This window comes from Sturnira hondurensis, unplaced genomic scaffold, assembly GCF_014824575.4.
Source record: "Sturnira hondurensis isolate 20B ecotype Veracruz unplaced genomic scaffold, ASM1482457v3 Scaffold0000396, whole genome shotgun sequence".
NCBI lineage: Eukaryota > Metazoa > Chordata > Mammalia > Chiroptera > Phyllostomidae > Sturnira > Sturnira hondurensis.
In genome coordinates this window covers 6,794,803-6,821,122 of record NW_028073027.1, presented here as the reverse complement: position 1 = coordinate 6,821,122, position 26,320 = coordinate 6,794,803, and the positions used below count along the sequence as shown (strand labels likewise).

Sequence of the window (26,320 nt, the reverse complement as noted above, 5' to 3'; positions counted from 1 at the left end):
GCTGCTCTCCCGTGGCTCTGCCTGACTGAACTGCCCGGTGCTGTGGTGCGCCCTGAGCCACGTTGTGCCTCTGGGACTTCGCTCAGGTGCATCAGCTCCTGGAGTACCCCGCCCGCCCTCCTTTATCTGGTCAACCCTCTTCACCCTTCAAGATTAAGCTCTGGTGGATGCCAGTTATATGGGGGAGCTGTACCTGCCCACCACGCCCTGGTTTGCCCTTCTGTGAGCTGCACTGAAATTGGCCCCTTTGCCGGCTCCTGGAGGGCAGGGCTGTGCCTTGTTTCCTGCTGTGTTTCCAGGACACACTGTGGCGCAGGGCTTGCCTTAGAGTAAGACTCAGCACAAGCTTGTGGAACTGAGGGAGGTGCTGGCCAGCGCAAGTGGGCGGAGAATATACATGCAAGCTGGAGGCAGTGTCCTGGGCCTGTGGCCCTCCCAGGAGGAGCATGCTCCATTTGGTGAGCATGCTCTCACCCGTGCAGGATGTGAATGGCTAACCCTTGGAATCCTTGGCCATCTGTAGAGGCCTCTTGATCTAAGGAAGGCTTTTTTGCACCTTTTAATGCGGGTTTTCCAGACAGGAAGTTGTCTAAACTGAGATGAGCTGGTAAGATCCAGGTGTGTTTTGGACGCTTCTTTCTGGGTTTTAGAGCAAGCAGTCTCCTTCGTGTTGCTGCGAAGAGATACTGCTGCTGCTCTGGCAGAGTAGGAGGGGCTTGGCTTCTGTCTTAGGGGCTTCACTCATCTCTCTCCCAACTTATGTAGTAGGGAAGATGTTCTCTTGACCTGTCCAGAGCCCCCAGCTGGTCAGCACTGCCTGGGGCTGCTATTCAGCCTCTCTGGTGAGCAGCCCCCAGGCCCACAGGCACTCACTCAGCTGACGTACGGTGCACAGGGTTTTGCCTGGATGTTGTGTTCCTGGGTTCTGGGGCTCTCCCTGATCCTGTCTTTCATTGGTGAGGCCCCTCATGCCTCTCAGCCTCAGTTTCTTATCTGCAAGATTTGTATGGACACTCCAGCCCCAAGTGATAGTCCCTGGCCTGGGAAACTGAGTTATTGGCCCGTGGAAACTGAGCACAGGAGGTTGCAATGGACATATCCTTTTCAGACCTTTCCTGAATGGGAACACAGGAGGTTTGGGGCAGCAGGGGGACGGGGCGGGGACCTTGAAGCCCTTAGTCCCAGGAATGGCTCCGACTAAGTGCTCTCTGCTGACTTCCCTCCCCTCCCCATCTGGGACACATCATGAATTTCTCATCCTCTGCCCCAAGCCAGGCTGTGCCTTAGGAGGAAGACTGGCTGTCAGATATTTGCCATCATTGTTAGCAATATAACAGTTGCCGCCATGAAAGATTCTAGATCCTACCTCATCCCTCTGTGATGCTCAGAGCAGGCCGTCCGATGAGGAGGGAGGTTTGTGCAGGTGAGGATCCTGAACCCGCAGCGGGTTTGGTGGCTTCCTGAGCTATACAACTGCCAGCCGAGCCACGATCAGAACCTGGTCTTTCTGATAAGTAAGCACTGCACCCTAATGCCTGTTATGTCTGTTTACTTTGGTGGTTCATTATAATCCCCCCACATGGGGTGCTCTGAGAGAGTCTGCACCCCGCCAACCCCGGCAGGGCTCCCACTGTGCCCCTGGGCCTGCTGCTCGCTGGGGCCGCACACACATCTTCCTCCTGTGAGCAGTTTCAGGGCCTGCTGAGTGGTGTGAGAAGGGCAGGGGAACCTCAGAGCGCACATGGGGCAGAGCCCTCATTGCTCCTCCAGGTTCTGCCTTTAGGACCAGCTGGCCGCCTCTGTTCAGCATGTGGGAGCTTAGAGGACCGAGCTGTTCGGAGCCCCACCGCCCTCGTTTGGCAGCACGTCACAGGTGGTTGGGGCTGGAGGGAGTCCGACCGGCCACGTAGTCCTGTCCCTTCACGTAGCCTGGGAGGATACCTCGGCCCAGAAAGGTCAAACTCCTGGTTCCAGGCCACACAGCTGGTCAGTGGATGAGGGGTCTGGACCAGGTCTCCTGCCCCTGGGGTCTCCCTGCCTGCTTCCCTTCGGTGCGTTTCTGAAGCCAGTTGTGGGCTATGCTGGTCTTTGTGTGCCGTTTGCCTTCTGTTTTGTTCCTAGCCTGACACCTTTCCCTCACCCACCTGGGACTGCCCTGCCTTTGCCTGTTTTGTGTGCATTGAATGGCTTTGCTCCACGCCCCACTGAGCAGCTGCTCCAGAATAAAGCTGAGTGGGCCTCCGCAGGTGCAGGCCCCCAGGCCTTCTGAAAGGCACCTGCTGCCCCTTTGTCTGGCCCTGCTCGGCCCCCTGGAGGCCCAGTCCGTGCATGTGACGGGGGTGGTCGCAGCGGGAGTCCAGCTGCTGTCCTGTTCCTGGGTCTGCACGCCATCAGTGCTAGTCCCACTGGGCCTATTACACGGATCTGTGGGTGCTGGGGCATGGACTCCTGGTACACGAGCTGACCCACGCCACACACAGTGGGTGCCCCGGATGACTCTTCTGCTGATTTACTGTCCAACTCACCTTTGAGTGCAGCTCGCACACCCGCCTGGAGAGTCCACAGTCTCCGAAGATCTGCTGCCTTCATCGGTCTTTCTGATGCCTCTCTTATCCCCACTGTGTCTGCAGTGGTGGGGAAGCTGCCAGAGGGGAGGCCTCGAGGGGAGGCCCAGGTCTCTTCTCTCCCCTGGGACAGCCTCGCCTAGGGGTGGGCCCAGGTCTCTTGAATGAAGAATCCCACTTGGCTGCGGATTCCAGTTCTGTCTGCCTCATCCTTCTGTGAGGCCAGGAGCTGGTGTTTGTCTTCTCTGGACTCCTTCCCCATCTGCAGAAGGAGCACAGAGTAGCACCCACCTCAAAACTTTGTTGTTGGCTGCATGGATGCTCAGGTTTGTCATATAAAAGAGCAAGTTTGGCACAGAGATCCCCTGGTTCACAGACTTTATCGTATTCCGTGGATGTGCCGAGTCAGAGTGAGGTGGTGGCTGAGCCCAGAGGGGTCGGTTAGGCAGCATGATGCCCCCTGTCCCCAGTCTGTTCGCAGCGGGAAAAGAGCGTGCTTCCTGCTCCAGAAGGCTGCTGGGCAGGAGACAGTGAGCTGGGAGTACCCAAGAGGGAAGTGGACCTGTGCTCTGGAGTTGGCAGGGCGAGGTGCTTGTCATTTCGTCAGCTGATGACTTATTGTAAAAGATCAGTTTAACCTGTGGTTGGTGTGGGGTAGGACTTTGGTCCTGGGTTCCAGGGATGGGCCACTGGCAACTGGCAAGGCTTGGTCAGTCACTGCTGACATCTGAGTCACAGCCAGAGTCTTGGGACCCTGATCACTCACTCAGGGTCCGGCTGTGCCTTTGGCTTCCTCAAGCTGGGAGGGGCTAGTGGATAAGGCATGTGAGGTGCCCACAGGGAGCATGGCTCAGGGGCTTGGGGAAGCCTGCCTTCTACAACTGAAGGTGCTCCCTGCGGACAGCTGATGGTGGGCACCTCCGCAACCTGTCTGACCACGTCATTTCTTTCATGGGTTCCAGTTGAAACTCAGCCCACCTGGTGACTCCCTTCTCAGCGAAGGGCTTGGAGCTCAGCAGTTCATCAAGGTCAAGGGCAGGATTTGCAGAGGATGGAAGGCACTATGTAGGCTGGTTCCGTTCACTTGTCTGGTCTCAGATGCCCCGAGCAGCTTTTGCTTTGATCAGAAGCACGAGCAATGGAAGTTATTTACTGAGAGGACTCGCTCAGAGAATCACAAGACTGAGAGCAAATGCTCAGTGAAAACATTTCTCTTTACTTCAGGTGAAAAGTCTGTCTCAGGCAGCTGGCTGTTCAGCTGCCTGATTCCAGAATTGGGGACCTGGAGCCCTCTGCTGTGATGTGCATGGCATCTGGTATTGACTCATGTGGACCATTCACTAGGGCCTGGAAATGTGAGCGGGACTTCTCATTCCCCATGAGACTACTCAGCTCTGAGGAATCCGAGTCCCGGGGTCTGAAGTGGGTGTGAGGAAGCGGGAGGAGAGAGTGATTAGAGGGAAGCGGGCGGTGGGAGCCCGTCATGACCTGCTTCTGCAGAGTGTATAAAACTCCCAATCTAAGGAAATGCTGTAGCTTTCCCGTGTTCCCCGTGAGCCTTGTCCACTCGCAGCATACTTCAGGCGCGGTCAGGGCGTTTGATTCTCTGCTCATTTCACCTAACATGGGGCCCGCACGTGGGTGTGTCTCACAAACATTCTCTCGTCTTTGTCTTGTCTTGTGCTCACTGATTTTATGGCTGTGGTGTAACTTACTGTTGTGTTTCTTTTGTAAACTGTCCTGTGAGTTTCTGAGGTGTCACACTTTGAACAAGACCACAGAGAACATCTCTGTGTGTGTGTTTTTCTTCTTTTGAGTGGTTCCCAGGAGCCCTTCCGCAACTCCTCACCGGGTGCACTTGGCCATCCTGAACGGCCCCATGCTCACAAGTTAACATGTGAAAACCAGGGCCCGGCGACCGTGCTGCTCAGGGCTCACTCTTCTATGTGAAGAGTTTTGCCCGCTAATTCACACTTTCTCCTCTCCTCTTGTGTACTATTTTATTTTAAAATTTTTAATGTTTTTAGTATTTTTTAAAGATTTTATTTATTTACTTTTAGAGAGAGGGGAAAGGAGGGAGAAAGACAGGAAGAGAAACATCAATGTGTGGTTGCCTCTTATGTGCTCCCCTACTGGGGACCTGGCCCGCAATGCAGGCATGTGCCCTGACTGGGAATCGAACTGGTGACCCTTTGGTTTGCAGGCCAGTGCTCAATCCACTGAGCCACACCAGCCAGGGCTAGTATTTTTTAAAATTAATTTATTTAATTGTTATTCTAGTATTTTATTTTTTATACATTAAATTATGAAACATCGAGATACAGAAAAATTCAGAAAAAATGTAATGGACACTTATTTTCCTACTATGTAGGTTAAGTAGGAGCTAACATTTTGCTGTATTTGCTTAGATACTTTTTAAAAAGAAATGAAATGTTATAGATTAGCTGAAGCCCACCCATGATTCTTCCCCATCCTGCCTTCTCCAGAGGTGTTCTCAATCACACACGAGAGGGCAGTGTGTATTATGAAATTTGTGTTTTTGTACTTTTACCACATATGTGTGTGTCCATAAGAAATATAGATTGCATATATATAGATTACATGTAAACATGTATATTTCGTTGCTTTTTACATTTTACTATTTCTTATTATTAGTTTTATTTATTTATTTTTCTTAAAGGACAGGGATGAGAAATGATCCCTTTTCTTAGAGGGAGGGATGGAGGGAGAGAGAGAGATAGAGAGAAATGATTGGTTGCCTCCCGTACGTGCCCCAAGCGGGGATCAAACCTGTAATCTAGGCATATGCCCTGACTGGAGACCTTTTTGGTGTACAGGATAATGCTCCAACCAACTGAGCCACCCAAACCAGGGCGCTTTTCACACTTTAAACAGTTACATAAATGTTGTCGTTACATATCCTTTTGGTGTTTCTTCACTGGACATTACGGTTGTGAGGGTTTTACGGACAGGCGCATGTGGGTCTCGTTTGGTCATTGTAACTGCTGTGTAGGATTCCGTCACGGGTAGACAGACCCCAGCTTGTGTGTTTTCTCTCTGAGGAGTGGCAGTGTTTTGTCATCACAAACACTGCTGCATTGAACACGCAGGTGCACCTATGTGTATACACAGGTGCTTGGGTCTCTCTAGGTTGCACACCTGCGAGAGCATTTCTGGCCTAGGGTGTGTATATCTTTTTGAGGTCTTGCTGAGCTTTTGTCTAGGCTGGTGGTCTCTCTCCCACCCTGCATTCTCCCGAGCATTGGTATAGACCCCCTTTTCTTGCTGTGGGTCCTGCCACCTTCATGTCAGGAGGCAGTGCCCTGAGAATAGGGTAGAAGGGAAACTGAGGGCCAGCTTGAGCATTCCTTAGCCCTCTGCAGTCTCCCCATTGTGCAGAATGCAGACCAGACTAACTGGCGTTTCCAGAATCTCTGTAGACGAGGCCAGAGAGGAGGTGCCTCCAGCTGAAGGTGGAGAAGCCTTCACCCAAGTCTTGCCTTGCCACGGGGCAGGCTGAGAAGGCCTGGCCCCGGCTCTGGAGCTGGCTCTCCCAGGGACGTGCTGTGTGATGTGGGCAGAGCCCTGTTCCCCTCTTACTGGGCCTTGCTTTCCTGTCTGAAACGTGAGGGTTGAATCAGTGACCTTGATGGCCTCTTGGCTCTACTTGTGCAGCTTGCCCACTTTTTAATTTTTTTGATTAGCAGAGTGGTCTCACTTTTCTACCATGGCTGCCAGGCTGAGCCTTGAGCACCTGGCAGGTTGGAATGGGGTGTTGGGCAGCAATGGCCTGGCACTGCCCTGGGGCCCGGCTGTCGCCTCCCTGTGGCATGAAACCATCTCCTCAGTGAAATTGTCTGTGTTTTCTATAGCCAGAGGGAAGGGCCTCAGATCCTGGGGCCTCAGGCCAAACCAGTTTAGTGCTGGCAGAAGGGAAGCCATGGGCTGCTGCTGGCCTCCGGGGGGCGCTCAAGAGAGCCAGCATGACTGAGCTCTGTTTTCTTCGCAGTGAGCATGTTCAAGGCCCATGTAACCCCATCCAGTATTGCTGCTGTGTGATGCCCTCGCTGAGCCAGTGTGCACTGTGTGCTCAGTGGGTACCAGCATGGTCCCAGGGCATCGATACACACTGTCTGTGTCACCGAACGCAAGACACAGAGCAGCTCAAAAACCTCTGCCCTTATGGTGCTTCCTTTCTGGCAGGAAGAGGCTTGAATGAGCTGATACCATTTGTCTGCTTTGCTGCCTGAGACTCAGGGAAGTGGGGGCTCAAATAGAGTCAGGTTTCATTTCACCTCTGTGTTGTTCCATGATAAGCAAACAAGTAAATCGTACAGTGTCCTAGGAGGTGAGTAAGTCATTAATACGGTATATTAACACGATAAGAGGCACAGGGAGTGCGGGGCGGTTGCAATTTTTGTTGGATGGACGGGCACACCATTACTGAGATTTAAAAGAGCTGGTGCAGCAGCTGCTGACAGTATGGTGGTGGGAGGAGCAAGAGGGAGGCAGGGGTGGGAAGTTCTTAGTGCGTTAGAGAAGCAGCAACCCGGCCAGGGCAGCAGAGGAAGAGGCTGGGGGAACGAGGTGGGACAGGGCAGCAGACGCAGCAGGGGAGGCCAGGTCTCGGCCCAGTCCCAGGGAGGACTCGGGCTCTGATGGAGTGACAGTGCAGCGGCCTCTCGGTTTTGAGTAGAGGAGGGCTGCTGGCTGCTGTGTGGAAGACAGAATGAAAGGGACACCTGTTGGAGGACATTGTCCTGGCCCAGGGGGGAGGATGGTGGCTTCAGGAGACGGAAGAAGTAGGGGGTTCTGGAGCCATCCAGGAAAAGGGGAAGAACGAACTTTTCTGCCAAGTTTATGTAGACATGGACTTGAGGCCTCAGGGGACAGAGCTGGGTTGGTAGGGGACCCTTTCAGGGGCTCTGCCCCTCCAGGAGGGAATAAAATAGGAGAAAGGTGGAGTGGGGGCCATCCCTAGTGGCTGAGAGATTGTTTGCATTCTGGAATCGGAAAGGCCTGGGCTCAAATCTGGGCCTCGGCCACCTACCAGGTCACCTTGGACAGGCGACTTCACCTCTCTGGACAGGGCCACCTTGACTAAAAGCACACAAGTTACGGTGAGGATGGGATGAGCTCATGCTTGTCTGTGCTGCTGCCGACACACATTCTGTTTGTTGCTTTGCGGGCCCATGATGAGCACATGCCGGTGCCTCGAGTCGGGAGTAAGAGCCCTGGGGTCTTGAACGTGGCCAGGGACACTTGTCTTAGCTCGAGGTTACAGACAGGAATTGATGGAGAGGCGCTAGGCAGGGATCTGGCTCTGATGCCAGTCAGCCGGGCGTGACCTTGGGGAAGGCAGGCACTCTGTGTGAACACCTCCTGGCACCAGGTTCTGTGCTTGGCATTTGAAATGCTCCATCTCACCCGAGAGAGGAGGCGATGGGTACCAGCAGTGTCTCTGTCCGAAGTTGGGTCATCTGAACTTGTCCTCCACGGCACAGTTTTTGCCAGTGTCCTAGAACCACCTGCAGCATTGCCTACTTCATACTTAGTTTAAACGGGCTCACCTTTCTTTCCCACTTTTTCCGTAGCCTCTCCTTAGGCAGCATCGGTGGAATCATAGTTCCAGAGTGTTCTTACTAATTATTCTAGTATTCTACTGTACAAATCAGAATAAATCCATAAATCTTAAAATAAAACTGTTGGTCTGTGTGCCTCTTAGAAGTTCCTTTTGTACCATTCCAGAGGCATCTGCCCCATTTAGGGGAGCACTGGATGGGGCTGGGGGGGGCGTGAAACCTAGGACAGTGGGCAGTCTCAGAAAATGGCAAACTTTCCTAGTGTCTGACTGGCCTGAACTCTGCAGGGCGCTCTGGGGGCCTGCGTGGGCTCCTGTCCCACAGAGCCAGGAGTAGACTGGGGCTGAGCAGGGTCTCTAGGGGAGGGGGTGGGAGTGTGGGGCAAGCTGCCTTCCTGCCTGGTCAAAGCAGGAAGCTGGCTAAGGGTATCCCTCTCGGGGTCACTTGTAAAACCACAGCATTCTTTGGGAGGTTACAGGTCGGGGGAATTTACTGTTCAAACAGGAACAAATCCGGGAATCTGGTGAAGAAGACCTGACGGACTTATAGCCACAGGACTTCTTGGGGAGGAGGCCGACTCGGACAGCGTGTGCGAAGATGTCTCAGTACGACCCGGACAGTGCGGTTTCCCCTCTTCTGTCTCTCCTCCTCTGCCTCTTTCCTTCTGTCCCATGTCGTTTCTTATGCTTTGTGGTGGAAAACATTATTTTGTAGAAAACTGCCTTCTATGGTTAGGAAAATTTAGTATTAAATATAAAAAACCAAAACCTCATGATTTGTAAAAGAGGTGAGTTAAGGAATGATGATTATACTCATGATATAAGAAATGTTTGTTTTAAACAGTGATCACTAAGTATTCTGTAGTGAGTGCTGGAGAGAGGCAGGGAGGGAGGGAGTGTGTTTGTGTTTAAGGATGACTGCCCGGTGTTGAGAGGTGGAACTGAGACTGGGAGGCCAGGGCAGCGGGGGCCGAGTGGCCAGGGGAGGCCGGCGTGGGGCCGTGGGAGCTGGATGCGAAACTGCTGTGGGAATGGCGGCTTCGTGCTTGTGGAGCCTTCGGCCGTGTCAGGGCCACCTGGATGGCCTGGGCAACAGTCTGATGTCGCTGTTAGCTGGCCATGAGCGCTCACAGTCCGGAAGATTATCACAGACCTTTTCTTTTTTATTGCTCCCACTTTTTTTTTTTTTAATTTTGGAGTCACCTTGTCCTTCTCTGATGATCTGCCTCGGAGGAGCATTTAGGCCGCTCCCTTGGTCTCTCTCCAAGGTCTGCTCTCAGTGTGTTAGTCTTTTCTTCCTCACCCTCCAAGGACAGGGCTCCATCCCAGTGGTTTGCCACAGTGTCTGGCGGTCATCTTGGGACCACCTTCCATCCTAGACAGATGCCATCAGCCAGGTAGCTCTGAGCGTTGCCCTGTAGTATCTCGGTCTATTCCTTACAGAACGTATTCTTTTCTCAGAGCTAGGTATTCTTATATGGGAAAGACATTTTAACTGCATTGGAATGGAGCAATAAAGTCAGCTGTCCTTTACCGAGCTCCTACTACATTCCTCATAAACGCCCTGCGAGATAGGCACCCTGATTTGTTCCCTTTTATGGAAGAGGTGGAGTTTAACTATTTGACTGGGGTGGCCGGGCAGTTAAGTGGTGGAGTTAGCATGTGCACCCAGAACTGTGAACCCCACCCTGTGGGTGACCCTCAGGAGGCACCCACTCCCCGTCACTGTCATGATTCCAGCCAAGGCCGGGTGCCCATTGAGCTGGGGCGACGGCTCCACAGGGGGTGAGTTGCACACCCGTTGCCGTTGATGATGGCACTTTCTTGACGACTCCAGATGTTGCCACAGAATCCTTCCTACCCAGTGCTCTGGGCAATCCCTAGAGGCAAGTGGACACCTGTCTGCTGTTCCTGCAGTAGATGGATTCCAGCACGTGGTAGGAGGCACCAGGAATGTCAGATCTGGGTAGGTTTCCCAGAGTTTTGCGCTGTCCCTCTTCCCTCTAGCAGCTTTTCTGGGACAGTCTGCAGCCGAGCACTGCCGCCTGTGGCTGGAGGAGCTGTTGTTCTTTAAGCAGGCGCTGGTGTTCCTGGAAACCTGGCGTCTCCCTGTGTGCAGGGCCAGCTCCTGCCACTTCCCTTCCTGGCTCCGGAGCCTTGTGTGACCTGGTTCCCAGTGGGGTGTGTCCAGTGATAAGAGAGTTTTCTCCACCAAATTGAGCTAAGACTTGGCATGGCTTTATGTCCCCAGTGCGCATTTAGGGGAGCAGTGGCCTCGTTCTTCAGGCCTGTCTGTGCCAGCAAGCCCAGGGCCACGGTGGCAGTAACATCTGCTCCTGCCTGGCACCAGGCTGCTTGTTCTGGTTGCTTCGGCCTCCTGACCTCGGAAACGCTGGGAGTGTGCTGTGCACGATGGATGTGAGGCAAGCCTTCCGTCCCCCCATCCCTAAACTGTGCTTTAGTAAAAGAGTTGAGTCTTTTCAAAGTCTCATATTACACAGTGTTCTCTCCCCTATGTGCTTTATTTTGAACAGCCAAGTGCAGTTTGAGAACAGGTCAGCCTGAAACAGCCTCAGTCATTACAGGACTTGGTACTTCTAGGAGTCACATGACAGCATTAATTAAGAATAAAAGAAGGCAAAGTAATGTAACAGGTTTAGTCATTATTTCTGGGGTTTTGATCTCATAAGTGTAGAATATCAATATAAGTGAGCCTTTAAAAATCACTAATAGAAGGAAAGTGGTAACTGGCTACAAATATATGATTATAGGCTGATGGAAAAACCGACCGCCTTAATGATAAGAACGTGGGTACGTGTGGGTTGGGACATTGTTTCCAGTGACGACATCCTACGTGATTTCACAGTGAGCCGTGTCTAACGCCTTAAATGGATGACAAGGGCGGTGTGTTCTGGAAGACGGCTTGGGTGACTCGGCTTTGCTCCAGGGCTGGCGAAGGCCTTAAGGCTGAGGACACTGTGAAGAGTCCAAAAGGAAATCATTTTGTTAGCTGGGTGTTGGAAAAGTAATACTTTATCATTAATATTTTTAATTTTATCATTGATATATTTTATTCCTGTGTGTAAATGAATATATAAAAATAAAAGTTACAAATAGCGATTTGACTTTTAATCTATTTCCCCCCAAATTGTATAGTCAACTTGGTCAAACCATTGAAGCCTGTGCCTTCAATATGGGAGTCACTCGATACATTTCCTGGTTTCTAGGGTCCCTGGTAAGTCCTTCTGCAGCCCCTGACGTGGGAGATTCGAAAGGGAGGAGGAATGGAAGGAGTGTGGCATTTTCTCTGTCTCTCTCCCTCTATTTTTCTCTCTTGTCCTCGCTCTCACTTCTCTACGCCTTCCTGACACTGGACCCTGGGTAGAGCTGGGGCCTCAGAAGGGGCCAGACTCTGACCTTGCTCTTGGGAGATCACGGTTTGCAGACCTGTTTTAGACATGGGGAGGCCTGAGTGTTTCTTTTTTTCAATTGATGAAAGCAAGGAAGATATACCAGCTTGTTGTTACAATTATTTATGCATTTATTGGTTGATTCTTATATGTGCCCTAACGGGGATTGAACCCACAACCTTGGCGTATTGGGGTGGTGCTCTAACCAGGTGAGCTACCCGGCCAGGGCCAGACCTGGGGGCTTTGATTCACACTTGCAGTGTCTGTGGTTTGATTCTTGCTGCATCAGGTTTATTCCATGGAACATATCAATTTATCTTAAAGTAGTTTTATTATGTGAGATATTCATTAGAGCACACTTTACAGCATTTGGAACAGGGTACTGAGTACAGTTTGTCCCCATAAATCCATTAATGCTGATGGGATGTAATTGTCTCCTGTGCAGCTTTGGGGTGAGGTGGGGACCTGAGCAGGGGAGGAATCTGGCTGCTGTAATCTCTGTATCTCCCTTAGCTTGGCTATGGCAGGTCCTGCTGGGGGTTTGGGGGGAAGATTGGTTATACATATCCATTCTCTCTCTTCTTTCTTAATGAATGCAGAGGCTTCTGTTTCTCTGAGAAGCCGCTTGTCAGCTCCAGTTTCTTGTCCAGTTCCAGGCTCCAGCAGTGGTTTGCAGGTGTAATGAGGCTCACAGGGAGAAGCTGGCTCATGAGTGAAGGCTGATCTGTGAGGGGAGGGACCCAGGGACGGTAGAGGGAGGTGAGGGCGGGACACCAACACTCAGGACTAAGGGCTGCGCAGTGGCCCCTGAGCCAGGTACTCTACCTGCATGTCCCAGGTAGTCCCAACAGCCACCATAGGAGGCAGGGGTTATCATTTCTGTATTTGAGGCTCAGAGAGGGCACAAAGCAGTCCCGACTCTGGCCTCAAGGAGGTGCCATACAGCAGATGTAGAAACAGGGCAGCTGTGGAGCCTCCCCCTGTGTGGTGCAGGGTGCACACCAGGGCCTGACGAGTCGTGGGAGTCGTGCAAAGGCTGGAGTAGGTGTCTGAGCACAGTTGGAAGACTGGGTGGGAGTGAGTGACCAGACAGATGGGGCTGGCAGGGAGGCGTAGGGCTGGGCGAGGGGGTTCCAGTCAGTTCTAAGAGCAGGTACAAATATACAAGGACATAGGACACTGAGGTGTGGTGGGCTGGGTGAGGACTTGGGTTTAGTTCTGCCCAATCCCCAGAGGAGGGAGGGCAGGAGGGATAGATATTCAGAGCCACCAGCGCAGGGCCTCATACGCCTCGCTGGGGAATTTGGACTCTAACTGAGGGCAGTAAAGAGTCACTGGAGGGTTTGAAGCCAAGGAAAAAGAGAAATGGATTTGTAGATATAGAAGATCACTTGAGAGGCATGACAGAGGCTGGCTTGGAGGGGCACAAGGCAGGGGACACCTTGTGCGGGTTTTGGTGCCTGTGTAGTCGGGAGTCACGGGGGCGGGGTAGGGCAGCTCACTGTGGGTAGGAGGAGACAGGGATCATCAGCAGATCTCTTGTGAGGGAGGCATGGGGGAAGAAGACTATTTGGGCTTCTGGCCTGGGCTGCATTTATTGAGTGCCTCGTGTGTACAGTGGGGTGTTTTAGATGTTGCAGGGCACTTGGAGCAGCAGGGGAAACTTAGAAACACATGAGCAGAGTGCGTGGTAATTTGGCATCTTGAATGAGGCCGGGGCTCCATGAGGGTTGGACTTAAATATAGATGAATGTCAGACAAGGAAGGCAGCTTGTTAGGGTCCTGTTAGTACTGTCTGCTCCACCCACTGGTCCTCGTGGTGTCCTCCTGCCTTGGTTGTTGTTGAGGAAAGAGGGTATATTTACAGTGGGAGGACCATGGGGCTTGGAATCTCTAGACCAGGGTTCAAATTCTGGCTCCACCACTTACTAGCTAGGTGACCATAGGCAAGTGTAACCTTTGTGAGCACCTGCTTTCTCGTTTGTCATTTGGAGCTATGACAGTGACATCTGCTGCACTGACATCCCAGGCTGTCGTGAAGACCGAAGTGTGGGTGTGAGAATAAACCGCAGAACTCCGCTGAGCAGCTGTGACATCTCTAGACTCTAAGTGTTCCGAGACTAGACTCTGTACTTCTCACAGCACCTCCTAAATGTCTGGGACGCTCACGAAATGCTGGCTGGGTCCATGGATGTGTTCCCTGTGGCAGTAGGCATCGTTGGGGTTCCGTTTTCCAGGGAGCCTCACACTGTTCACAGCGTTGGGCAAGGGAGGCAGAGCACCCGGCTGGACTGAGGGACGTGTAGCAGCCACCGGCAGTGGCGATGCTGGGGCCGGTGCTGGCCACTCAGACGTGCTCAGGGTCCTAACTTCAGGACCAGACAGTTTCGTGTGGTTTCCAGTCATGAGGCAGAGAACTACTTTCACCGTGGCCCAGCTTGGAGCTCAGGAGCCGAAAGCAGACTGGGGGCTGCTCACGTCCCCGTCCCGGCTCCCGCTCTTCCACTACACCCACCACACCAGTGCCTGCACACATGATGTCCCTGTCCCCATAGCCAGCCTCATCATCGTTCCCTTAGTTTCCTTAACTCTCACTTGGGATGCCCTGCTGGTGACCTTGGAGGGGCACTGTCTGTCCCCCTCTGTGGGCCCACGTGTGTGCTGAGTGTCTTGTGGTTTCCTTGTGCCCTGCTGCAGGTCGTCTTCCATGATGTTGCCGTGCTGACGGACAAGCTCTTTCCGGTGGTGGAGGCCATGCAGAAGCACTTCAGTGCTGGCTCCGGGACCTACTACAGTGACTCCATCTTCTTCCTCTCAGTCGCCATGCATCAGATCATGCCCAAAGGTAACCTGCTAGCCCCTGGTGTTTGGCGTTTGCCTCTGTTTCCCTGGCTCTGGTAGCACTGGTGCCGTGTGTCAGAAGAACTCCACTGATGCACAAAGAGAGGGCAAGGGGGCCAGCAATGCCTGCTATGTGACAGCTTCCTGCCCAGAGAAGCAAGGGCAGGGCCCTAGGTTGCATGGCTCGCACAGTGTGAGTGGTGCAGTGTGGTGGCCCTGCGTCAGGGCCTCTGGGCTCCAGCCCTGACTCTGCCCCTTGCAGGTACCCAGCCTCTGGGTGCTCAGTTTGCCCATCTGGTAAATGGCAGTAGGACTAGGTGACCCTCCATCCAGATCTGTGATCCTGTTCTTTCTAGTTTGAATCTGTACTTATCTGACTGTAAAATATCAAATCTAGATGTGAGAGGTGCAGATTATGTTTGAGTAGGACTTTTTTTTTTTTTAACTCTGATGCCTAATTAGAGGATTTTCTGGACTTCAGTTCCCATAGGGCTAAAGAGATGTGGTCATCTGATGGCTGGTGGGTCGGCTCTGTGTGGGAATGCGTGCAAGCTTGGTCACCCTTGGACTAGAAGCCTTGGGGGTGGCCTCACTGGAGGGGTGTCCTAGGCTTCTGGATTCTTCTCCTGTCGATGGTCTTTGATTGATTCTGGAGCCCTGGATATTCCCCACTTTCTGGCCTGGTGAACGATGACCTGAGCCTTTTCGGGGGTGAGGAGGGGAGTTTTGGGGTCTCAGGTAGCAGCTCTCAAGCTGTGACGGGTTGAGTTTGCGGTAGTCCCCAGACCAGACAAAACCCAGTTGCCTAGGGGACAGCAGAGCCTGTGGTGGAAACCTGCTGCTCCAGCCCAGTGGACTGGAAGCGAAAGGGGTGTCCAGAGCAGCAAGGTTTGAAGGGGTCTGGTAAGCCAGGGATTCGGGAGTTGGAGCCCGAAGTTCAGTTTCGTTGGCAGGTTGTCAGCCCACGGGAAAATCTAGACTTTGTCCCCACAGGGCAAGCTCCTGTACCACGGGGACCCCTGAATGTTCTCTTCACTGTAGGGCAGGGAGGGCTCAGGGGGCTTCACTGAGCAGGGGTCTGAGGAGAGAGGAGACAAGCTCACCAAAAGGGCACAGGCAGAAGAGCTAGCATTTGTGGTTCTTCGCAGAGACCAGGTGTGGCTGTCTCTGTCATCTCCTGGGTCCTCTCACCGGCCCTTCAGCTTACAGACGAGAGAGACCGAGGACTTGCGTGACTTGCCCCGGGTTATGCAGCCATGAGGGTGGCCGAGCCGTCTGACCGGGAGGCCTGCTTCTCCACATAGCAGTTGTTCCACCCCCTCGGCTGGGCCGCATGGGCACGCTCTCTCCGGGCAGGCCCGGTGCTGGTGCTCAGAGTGGAAGAAGGTGCGGTTCCTGCTCCCCTGGGTTCTGGGGGGAGAGACAGGTGCTGGTTCTAGTTCAGTCACTAAGCACTTACAGAGCCCGTTCTTCTTTGTGGACCGCGGTTTCCCCACCTATAAATAGTGAGGCTGACCTGGCGAGCTGTTTGGATTAGAAGAGTCCAGGGTCACAGGAATCTCCTTCCAGATTCTGTGGTTGGGGGAGCCAAGGGAAGAGCCATTGTGCCTTGTCCGCCTCTCCTGCTGCCACCTTCACTCCTAGCAGTGGGTCCTGACCACTGTGTCGACCAAGCTTCGGAGCAGGATTCTGTTTGGTCAGAGAGCTCCACGAGTGGCTCTGATTGGCGTGGCTCAGTTGGTTGGGCATGGTCCTGCAGAGTTAAAGGTCGCCGGTTCAATTCCCGGTCAGGGCACATGCCTGGGTTGCAGGCCTGGTCCCTGGTCAGGGTGTGTATGAGAAGCAACCGATTGATGTTTCTCTCTCATACAGATGTTTCTCTCCCTTTCTGACTCCCTCACTTCCCCTCTCTCTAAAAATAAATAAATAAAAATCTTTGAAAAAAGACAATTTCCATGATTAAACTAGTTTAAGAGTTTGCTAGATGGGCCTTCAGGGCCTGGTCAGCCCTGTTGTCCCACAGGTGTGATTGGCTTTGAATGAAACGCTGTGCCCAAAGAACTGACAAGTGTCAGCGGAAACCCGGCAAGAGGCGTGCCTGGCCTTCCTTTCCTTCCATCCCTTGCTGGCTGTTAGGTCTCTGCCCGCCGTGTGCTAGACTCTAGACCAGGTTATGTTTTGGGGCACCAGAGGGAAGGGAGCTAGACCATCATCCTTGGGGGCTGTCAGCGCACGAAGATGTTTCCACCCCACAGTAGTCGGGAGGTCCAGGAGGTAAATTGTAAAGTGCAGATGACGAGGTGCAGGGAGCCACGCGCTGCTGTCCCTCTGCCTCTTGACTGCTCTGCTGGTGTCCTGGCCGTGCCCAGTGGGCAGTGTCTGCAGAGTCAAGGCTTTGGCCAGAGCTGTGCTGCCCAGGCTGCGGATTGGATGGTCTGTGTCAGGAGGCCGGGAAGGAGCTGTGTGACATGCAGCAGGCAGACCCAATGCCAGTCTTTCCAGGGGTTGTTCAGACGAATGATCATCTGCTGCCAGAGATTAATGTCTACATCTGCCCAGAGTCTGGTTCCTAAGAGGAGAGTTTTGGGGAGTTACTAAAAGCTGCTATTCATAAAATGAAATGAGCATCCTGGAGCTCCCACAGGGTCTGGGTGTTTCTGCTGAGCCCCCAGGCCACAGGCGCTGTGAGTGCCGTCTTGATATTGCTGCCCTTTTTTGTACTCGTTATTTAAATCATAGAAATTGCTGTTGTTTTGGCCTTGGTTGATGAATTTGTTCTTGTGTAATTGGCACTCCTTGGGTGATTTTGTTTCACAGCGTTCCTTTTCTCTGGGAGAGTGAGAATGGAGCAAGGGCGGGTCACCAGCCCGGGGTCCCACCCAGGAAGACTGAGTCAGAAAAGCTGAGTTCCCCCAGCTGTGCCTTAGGAGGCCCCATCCAGTGTGTGCCCCGGAAGTCCAGGTTATTTGTTTGCCTCTGAGCCTCCCCTTTCACCCTCCCCCATAACAGAAAGATCACCCTTCTTTCCTTAAACTGCCTCTAAAATATGCGGACTTCTTGTCTTTTAAAAGCAACATCCACTCATAAGACAATACCTGAAAACTACACTGAAACAGAAAAACAGTTATCTCTTACTACAGAAACACGTCACTGTTCTTGATTACCTTGTACCTTCCCAACATGTAGCTTTTTAATAATTTAGGCCAAGCAGGTGTTTACTCTATGTTTCAAGCATTCTGGGTGTCTTCAACCTTCATTGAAACCCCCCAAATGAAAGAAAGGGTACAATTAAGCTGTATTTCATGACATTTTCAGTTCATGTCACTTACCGTCATTTTCTGGGTCACCATAGTCTTTGAGCCTTTTTTGAATCATTTCACTGAGTTCATCTCAGCCACCTAGATATGTTTTATTTTTTCTGTGATCCTAAATTATACTATAGATGTGTATAAAGGTTGTACTTTCTAAGGAGGGTTATTTCCTTGGGATGACTCCCCATGGGTGGAATGGCTGGGTCAGATGCGACACTTACAAAGCCAGCCTGTGTCGACAGCCCCTCCCTCACCGTTGTCAGCCTGCATGAACGAGGTTCTGGACGTTTTCTCAGTCCGTTGATGTTCGACCTCCTGGAGGGACTTTGGGCAGCCACATGTGAATGTCAGGACAGTTGCTGTCCCCACTTGACAGGAGAGGAAGAGAGGAGCTGAGGTCAGACCACTTCTCTGAGTTTCAGGGTGAACTTGGCCTCCCGTCCGGGTTTCTGATGCCTTGACCTGGGATTATTCTGATGGCCAGACCTGAATGTCCAGCCTCTCGCACCCACACAGTGCCTTGAAGCTGACGAAACCTGGCCTCCTATCTCCTCTCTTTCTTGGCCCCTCCCTGCAGTCCTGTGGAGCAGGGCTGGCCAGGCTGGGTGGGGGTGGTTACACCTGTGTGTTGTGCCCCAACTGTACCCCTCAGAGCAGCGCCTCTCAGATCACGTCTGCAGAGTGAGAAACGAAGGGGCCCTGGAGGTGAAACACACTGATTGTGCTTTTGGTCAGAGCTTGTTTTTCTTTCTGCTTCTTGTTGGAAGGGCCACGTTTGGCTGGCGGGTCCTGTGGCTCACACTTGCCTGTCCATGTGTCCTTCATAGACACGCAGCCACTCTCCGCTCCTCACTTGCACCCACAGGGCCTTTCTCTCCTCCCATTGGTGGTAGGTTTGTCGCCTCTGGGAGCATCTCACATAATGGAAAAGAAAGCACTTTTGCCCAACTGGAGCTGCGGGAGCGAATAGCAGCTCCTCGGGGACCGCGGCTTCCCTCTCCTGCGTACACAGGTCCTAGGGGCTCTTGGCTCTGGATGAATGACGTGAGCCATGAAAACAGCCCTTACCAAGGCTGAGCCACCATGACTGGTATATGATTGTGATGCGGTGTTCCCTGGGCAGGGAGGGCAGGGACCAGGACCCTTGGCAATGTATCAAGCTTGCCAGAGGCCCTGGGAAACTTTCCTAGAAGGCTTCTGTCTGGGCGTCAACCTTCTGCCAGTAGACATCCTCTGCCAGGGGTCTGGTGTTTGCATGGCATGTGCTGGCCACTCCGAGTGTCTCGGAGATGTTTGCCGGGTTGCTGCTTCCTGGGCTTGTGGTGCTGGGGCCGGCAGTTAGGCAGGATGTCACGAAGGCCACAAGGGAGACCCACATAATGCTGAGGGTTTCAGAAGAGGCTCAGTCAGGCATTTGACAAGAAGGAGGGCTTCGTGGAGGAGGTGGTACTAGAGCTTTCAAAGATGGGTGAAGTTTCATTGTGTAGAAACAGGTAGGGTGCAGTTTGGCAGATGGGAAGAGCTGTGGTGTGTGTCTGGGAAAAGCACATCACTTCTTCTGACAGTCCCAGCAGGTGCACATGTTGGGAAGTGGCGGGAGAGGAGGTGGCCAGGTGCTGTCCTCTGAACACTGAATCGAGATACATGCCCAGAGGGAATGAGATGAATAACATGTTTGTTGAATAGATAAATGAGGCTGAGGGAAAGTTTGAAGGAAAGAGCAAAAAGTATTTTGGAGTCCGGTGTACTCCTGGGCCTTTGGAAGTAGGCTCGGGCTTACCTTGACAAACCCCTGAGTCCAGGCAGATGGGAGTCGGGAGGAGAGGGGCCAACAACCTCATTCAGACCTGACGAGGTCTGAACCCAGAAAGGTTGAGGAAGCTTTGTCTTCCTTCTTAGTACTTTTCTTCCTAGACCCCCTGAGCCTTGCCCCTGGGCCCTGAAACCCAGGCCTGGGCAATAGAGCTAGGCTTTAGCTACAGTTTACATCCACTTGGCTTCTGTAGGCTAGCCTGGGTACCTGACCCCTTTACCCTGGTTTCTGTTGGTGTGGGGAGCTACAGAAATTCCATTTGATTGACTTCCTGATGAGCTTTGGACAAACCAGCTCCATATGAGATAGGCAGTTTATACCCCTTGGGCCCCAGTTGGGTCTGGGGCAGCTACTCGCTTTGGTCTGTGCTCGTGATGGAGTCATGTTTCCAGGTCCCTGTGTTTCCGTTGCTTTCCTCCCCACAATTGAGGAGTGAAGTTCAGCACATACCCTGTACACATCCTACACTGAGGAGGGGTGGGTGTGGGTTGTGGCAGCCTCTCCTGACTCAGCCTGTGGTGGGGGGACAGCCCCTCCAGACTCAGGATTCCTGTGGCCATGGCTGTGAGCTGTGCTGGCAGCGCTGGTGTCTAGACACTTCTATGTGCCCGGGAGGGCTCGGGAGGTCATCCATGGGACATGGGGCGGGCCACTCTGACTGGTTCCCTTTGGGCCATGTTGAGGAGGGGGGCATTGAGATGAGGAAGAGTGTGTTCTTTGCCTGTCTGGGACAGAATGTCCATCAATTGTAAATCCTCATCTTCATAGAGGAGTTCATGTTCATGTTCATAGAGTGAGGCACAGCAAGCACTATGATCTCACTTTTAAGACAAAGTAATCAAGACACAGAGAGGAGGAAAGACTTTCCCAGGGTCACAGAGCCTGGCTGAGCAAGGACAGGACCAAGGCTCCCTGACTCCCAGCCAGGGCACACTGAGGGTGACCCTACACATTTCCTGACTTGAGCTAGAGGCTGGCCTTGCCATGTTGCCATTTTCATCACATCACATCAATGATACGTCACATCATACCAAGGGTGCATGATTTGTCACCATTGATGTTGACCTGGATCAGCTGGCCGAGGTAGTATTTGTCAGATTTCTCCACCGTAAAGTTGCCCTTATTTCCCCCTCCCATGCTGAAAGAATGTGAGTGGTCACTTTTCAAAGGGCCACTGCTTGGGCCTCATCTCACACACACTGCTGGTGATATCTGCCCCCTTGCTGTGCCACCCGCCGAGGTCTGTGGGGCCCAGAGATTTTTGAAGGGCTGCTTCACCGTTCCAGGTTGGCCTTGGTCTACTGTGTGGGTCAATGCATGACCATGACTGAGCTTCCCTCAACCTCCAGCCCCAGTGTCTGAAGGAGCAGAGCCAGGCAGGTCTGACATAGGTCGAAAGGGGAGTTGGTAGGTAGATAACAGAGAATAGGGATTCTGGCTCCTGGTCAGACAGAGTTGGGTTTCATCTCTGTGACTCTCTAGATTTGTGACCATGGGAAGCTACTTAAAAGTGGCCAGATGGTATAGTGGTTAAGAACATAGGCCTGGAGGCCGAGTGCCTGGGTTCATGGCAGCCCCTTTACTGGACTGCCGGGTGCCTCTGGCCAAGTTACCAAACCTGTCTGTATTCAGTGTTTTCATCTGTAGAATGGAGAGATAGTAGGTCACATCTCATGGGTTATAATGAGCATTAAAGAGTTAGTATGCATAACAGGCTTAGAATGGTTCCTGGACGCTGGTTGAGCATTAGCTTGTCTCCTCTCTGGATCTCCGTTTCCTTATCTATAAAATGGGGATGACATAGTACTTACTTAGAGCACTAACCAGATGATATGTATAGTGGCCCTTAGCACTGAGCGAGGCACATGGCGGAGGGCCAGTAAATGTCAGCTGTTTGGGTGGTGGCGATGAGCCAAGCCTCCAAACCCAGCACCAGAGGGTGTGGGGCTGGAGTTCTTTTCGACCTTTAGACCACCCACATTGCCTTTGGAAAGAGCTTCTGCTATGGGATAAGGAAATGTGCTGGACGATCCTGAGCAAGTCATGCCATGTCTTATCCCTGATTGTCCTCTCTGACCTGCCTTCTTCTCAGGGTTACTATGAGCTAGAAATGGAGGTATGTAGCTAAAAATGCTTTGCCTCCCCCAACTCCCCAAAAGACCTTTTCCACCAGCTCCCAGATTTCGGGTTCCTGAAATCCGCAGTCACACCACCAGCAGCCCCATCCTACTAGTGTTTTTTTTGAGGAGATCTGTGTGTACCAACAGACCAGGCAAAATGTTATAAAATCCCTGAAATGTAGGACTTGGGGCCTGGGCCTCTTCTGCTCTGGGATCACCTTCTTTTATTTTCTTAAAACATTTTATTTATTTATTTTTAGAGAGAGGGGAAGGGAGAGAGAAAGAGAGGGAGAGAAACATTCATGTGTGGTTGCCTCTTGTACATGCCCCACTGGGGGCCTGGCCTGCAACCCAGGCATGTGCCCTGACTGGGAATCAAACTGGTGACCCTTAGGTTCTCAGGCCAGCACTCAATCCACTGAGCCACACCACCCAGGGCTGGGGCCGCCTTCTTGAAGGCTAGTGTGATGCTTGCTATTGTAGAAAAGAATGGCAAAGCCCTCCATGAATGGAGGTGGGGTAGCCTTGCTCTTCTCCTGGTGTCATGGGTGCCATCAACCCTGAACATCTGCCCCTGGGGCCCTTCTGTCCTAGGCGGGAGGCAGGTGGCTGGACTCTTGAGAGGTGAGAGGACAGCCTCGGGTCTGCTTTGGGTCTGTGGCGCTGGCTGGGAAAGGCTGGTGTGAATTTCTGGTTAATTAACGTGCAGGTGCATCTCAGCCAAGGTTCACAGGCCCACATGAGAGGGACCGGAGGCTGGGCCAGAAAGCCTGCGGTCTGGGGACAAGACTAAAATGGAAAGATCCAACGGGCAGCTCTCAGTTATGCATCCGTTCATTCATGCTTTGAAACTCTAAGGTCAGTGTTCAGCCTTTTAGAGAAACCCTTTAAAATTTCATCTTTTAAATTTTTTTTTCTGAAGTGAAATGTAATAAATGTAGTAAAAGCCATATTTAGTTTGGACTTCTTTGTTCTGTGCTTTTTGTATTTTTGCTCACCCCGATGAAAGATTTTTAATGTTCTCTACTGTTCTTTTATAGCAGTTTTATAAAGTGCAGAAGGCTTTTAAGGCTGGTGTTTGGAATTTAATAACTTTGTTCGGTTTGAAACCAAATCAGGAAACTGGTCTGTAATCAATGTTTAGTTTTCCCCCAGTGAGGCAGACGTGCATCGAATGTGGGGGTCCCTGCAGGTGGGTGTGTGTGCCTTCTGGGTCCCGGGGTGTGGTGGAGGTCAGGGGCAAGAGGCGCCCTTGTCTTCTACCCCCTTTGTCCCTGACGTTTACTGGGAGAAGAGGCCTTGTGGAAATTGGGCCGAAGCTGCATTCCTCAACCTGGTTTGCTTGCTTTCTGGGCCGTACCCCAGCTAACACTGAAGTGCTCCTTGGCTTTCCCACCTGGATTGTGTGAATGTCTCAGAAACCTCCTCAGGACTCGGGGTCACTGGGCTGTCTCTGAGTTCTCTGGCTATAATAACACCCAGTCCTACCCACCCTATCCTAACTCCTCGCAGAGGCCATGGGTGAACAACCTGCCTTCTCTGAGCCGCCGATGCTTTGTTTAAAAAGTGGGAGTAATGAGTGTATAGGCACCATAGGATTGCATGAGGACCATGGAGATCATGTGTGCAGAATCACAGGGCCTGGCGTGGAGGGGGGCTTGGTGTGAGATGTTTCTAGTGGTTTTCCTCTCGGAGGGTCAAGTACTTATCAGCAAATCAAAAGCTCTGGCAAGTTCTGAAGGAAAAATAATCTTTAACTTTGTTTTAATCCAGCATTTCTCAAATATAACATCACAGAACAGCATGTTTTTGAGGGCCACCCATTCACATTCTAAGACAGGGTTGTTTCACAGGACTCAGTTTAAGAAATGCTGCCCTAAAATAAGAGTAATAAACCAGATTGGCTACACCAGCGCTCTCTGGGGGTGGGGGTGGGGGTGGGGGTGGGGGCAGGAAGCCTCAGCCTCAGAAGAAGGCCCTTCCTCAGCTAGTGTTTCCTCTTCTCCCCGCCGCATGGGAGTGGAGCCTGTCATTAGGTGTGGCATTTTAGTTATTCACTCACTGTGTCGCTTATACCATGACTGCTCTCTGAGCAGATCTGAAGTAGCTTTAGTTATGCCTGAAGTTGCCTTAGACCCAGAAGCATTGGGAAGACTGTACCTGGATCTTGAATTGTGGTGGGACCCCGGGTACAGAGTTGTTTTAAAAGAGGGAGATGTATTGGGTTGGCCAAAAAGTCTGTTACCTCTTTTCCATAACATCACCGCAACACTTTTTTTAAATAAAAGACACATTTTTCATTTTCATCAACAACTGTGTTGATTGGGATATTTTGAGTATGTCAGCTGTCTCCTGTCGACCATTGGCTTCTAGTGGGTAGAGGCTGGGGGTGCCACTAAACATCTTCCAAGGCATAACACAGACCACAGCAAAGAATTATGTGGCCAAAATGTCAATAGTACAAGAAACTTTGCAGCTGAGGGGTCCTGAAATCAACCATTGAAGGAACTGGGCCTGCACACCAGAGACACCTGGCTGCTTTGACGGGCCGTCCTGGGAAAGAGGTAGCAGGCTTTTTCTGGATGACCCCGAACGCCCACACTAGGTGCAGCTGACTGCAGTTTCTAACTCAGTTACCACCTTTCTGTGAGCACTTTTCCCTGCTCAGGTGGCCAGTCCTCACCTGCAGACTAAGGGGTTGGATACAATCCAGGATGCAGACTGGCCACCTACGGCAATTGACCACATTCTATTCAGCCGTTTTATTACCCTTACAGGGGCTTTAAGTGGCAGATGCTTGGGTACCTCCTGTTCCAGTCCCGCAGCTTTGGTTCCATGGCTTTATGACCTTGCAGTGCCTGCCCCCACCGCACCCCAGGCCCAAAGCTTTGACAGTCGCCGAGCCCTCCCTTGCTCACTCCGCTGAGCAGCCCCAGCTTCCCTGCCCCTTCCTCCCGGACCACTCTCCCCACAGTCATCTCTGTGCCCTCTTCCCTTGCCTCCTTTAGACCTTTGTCCAGATGTCACCTGTTCAGTGGAGCATTGCTGACCCTCCCGTGTAAAACCGTACCATCTCTGAAGTGCCATGACCCCCGCCTGCTGTGCTTTATTTTTCTTCCCGGTTCATCACCATCTAATAGATAATGCAGTTGACTTTTTTTCATTATCTGTCTCCCCGTGCAAATGTGGGCTCCACAGGGGCAGGAAGTGCTATGCATTTATTCACTGCCGTGTTCTTGGTGCCTAGAACACAACCAGGCACGTAGGCAATCAATAAATGTTTCTCCAGTGACCAGAATACATTTTTGCTAGGTATGTATCTTGAACTACTCTATTTTGAGGGTCACCGCCACACTTTTTTTAAAGCCCATTTAGAACTGGCTGTAGATGAAGTCCAAGAGCGGCTGATAAATTACATAGAAACTGGATGTTCCCTGTGGGTTCATCGCAAATGGGTAGAATTTTCTGGACAACCATTTCTTGGTGGGTCGGGTCCCCATGCCTTGGGAAACAGTGGAGCTGATTCCTGGTGCAGCAGATGGTGCCTGGACAGCCAGTGCTCCGCGTGGCGTGAGGTCCAAGGATTCGCATGTGGAAGAAAGCAAAAGGCAAAGCAGATATTCAGGAACTTGCCTGAGTGAAAACATCTGAGTAAATACCGAACGAAAGTTCTAAACACTTGTTCTGTGATTTCAGTGAAAACTATTTTCTGGCAGCTCCTATGAAGCACATTGGAGGCATTTGAGTCCTCTTATTTGGAAGAGGAACAGCTGTTAAAAAGCGCTAAAAATAGTTCACCACTTTCTACTAACTTAATGCTAGAGGCTCTTTGTAGGCTAGTGAAGGCGATTTGGGAGAACCTTAACTTTTTATAAAATTGATTGCATAGTAACATCTTTCACTTTGTTTCCCTCTATTAGACTCTGTCTTTTAACTTTCCAAGATCCCCATTTAAATTCTTGGCTACCAGTAAAGGCATCAGCCAGCCTTTATTACTGCATCAAGAGCTTAAGCAGCGTTTATTCTAGGCATCTTGTCACCTGTGCAGGGTCTGCTGTTCTGCCGTCCACTGGGCACTGGGGTGGGTATTGCTGCCCTGCCCTTGGGGAACTTGCCTTCTGGTTGGGGACAGAGCCCAAGCAAGTGGCTGCTCACACAACCAGGGGTCAGAGGTCAGGGGAGCAGTAGCAGCAGCACTGGGCCTGGACTTAAGGGAGATGGGTAGGATTATTTGGATGAGGAGTGGACCAGGTACTGTCAGCTCTGCTAGAGTTCGGAGGAGAAGTTCAGAGGCAGGTCTGTGCTAGGCCTCAAAAGGTGAGGAGTTACGGGTGGGATGGGGGAGAAGGGAGGTGCTCTATGTGAGGTGTATTCTGGGAGACCTAGGTCTCAGGCTGGGCAGAGGCTAGAAAACCACAGGGGCGCTGCCTCTGCAGGTGGTGTCCTAGCCCAAACCCACCAGTTCGGGAAGCACCTCTGGGGTGGACAGTAACAAGCATCTTGTTTTTGTCTCTACCTTTGTGCCTCATCCAGCTGTTAGGATACTTCATTTCCCTACTGAAGCCGAGTGTGTAATTGCTGATGATTGGATCCTCTTGGTTAAACATCTTGGATTGAACCTTGGGCTTGCTCTTCCTTTCTTTTCCCCACCCACTCTGGACATTCTTCGGAATGTGCCTG

At 51.9% G+C, this 26,320-nt stretch overlaps 1 protein-coding gene across 1 annotated transcript in view; it reads left to right on the top strand.

Moving 5' to 3' along the window:
- Positions 1–26,320, top strand: part of XXYLT1 (xyloside xylosyltransferase 1) — a 162,359-nt gene that overhangs the window by 14,986 nt on the left and 121,053 nt on the right. The window contains exon 2 of the mRNA XM_037040231.1: positions 14,253–14,400. Within this exon, the coding sequence (XP_036896126.1) occupies positions 14,253–14,400 (148 nt within the window). The remainder of the gene's footprint in view (positions 1–14,252; positions 14,401–26,320) is intronic.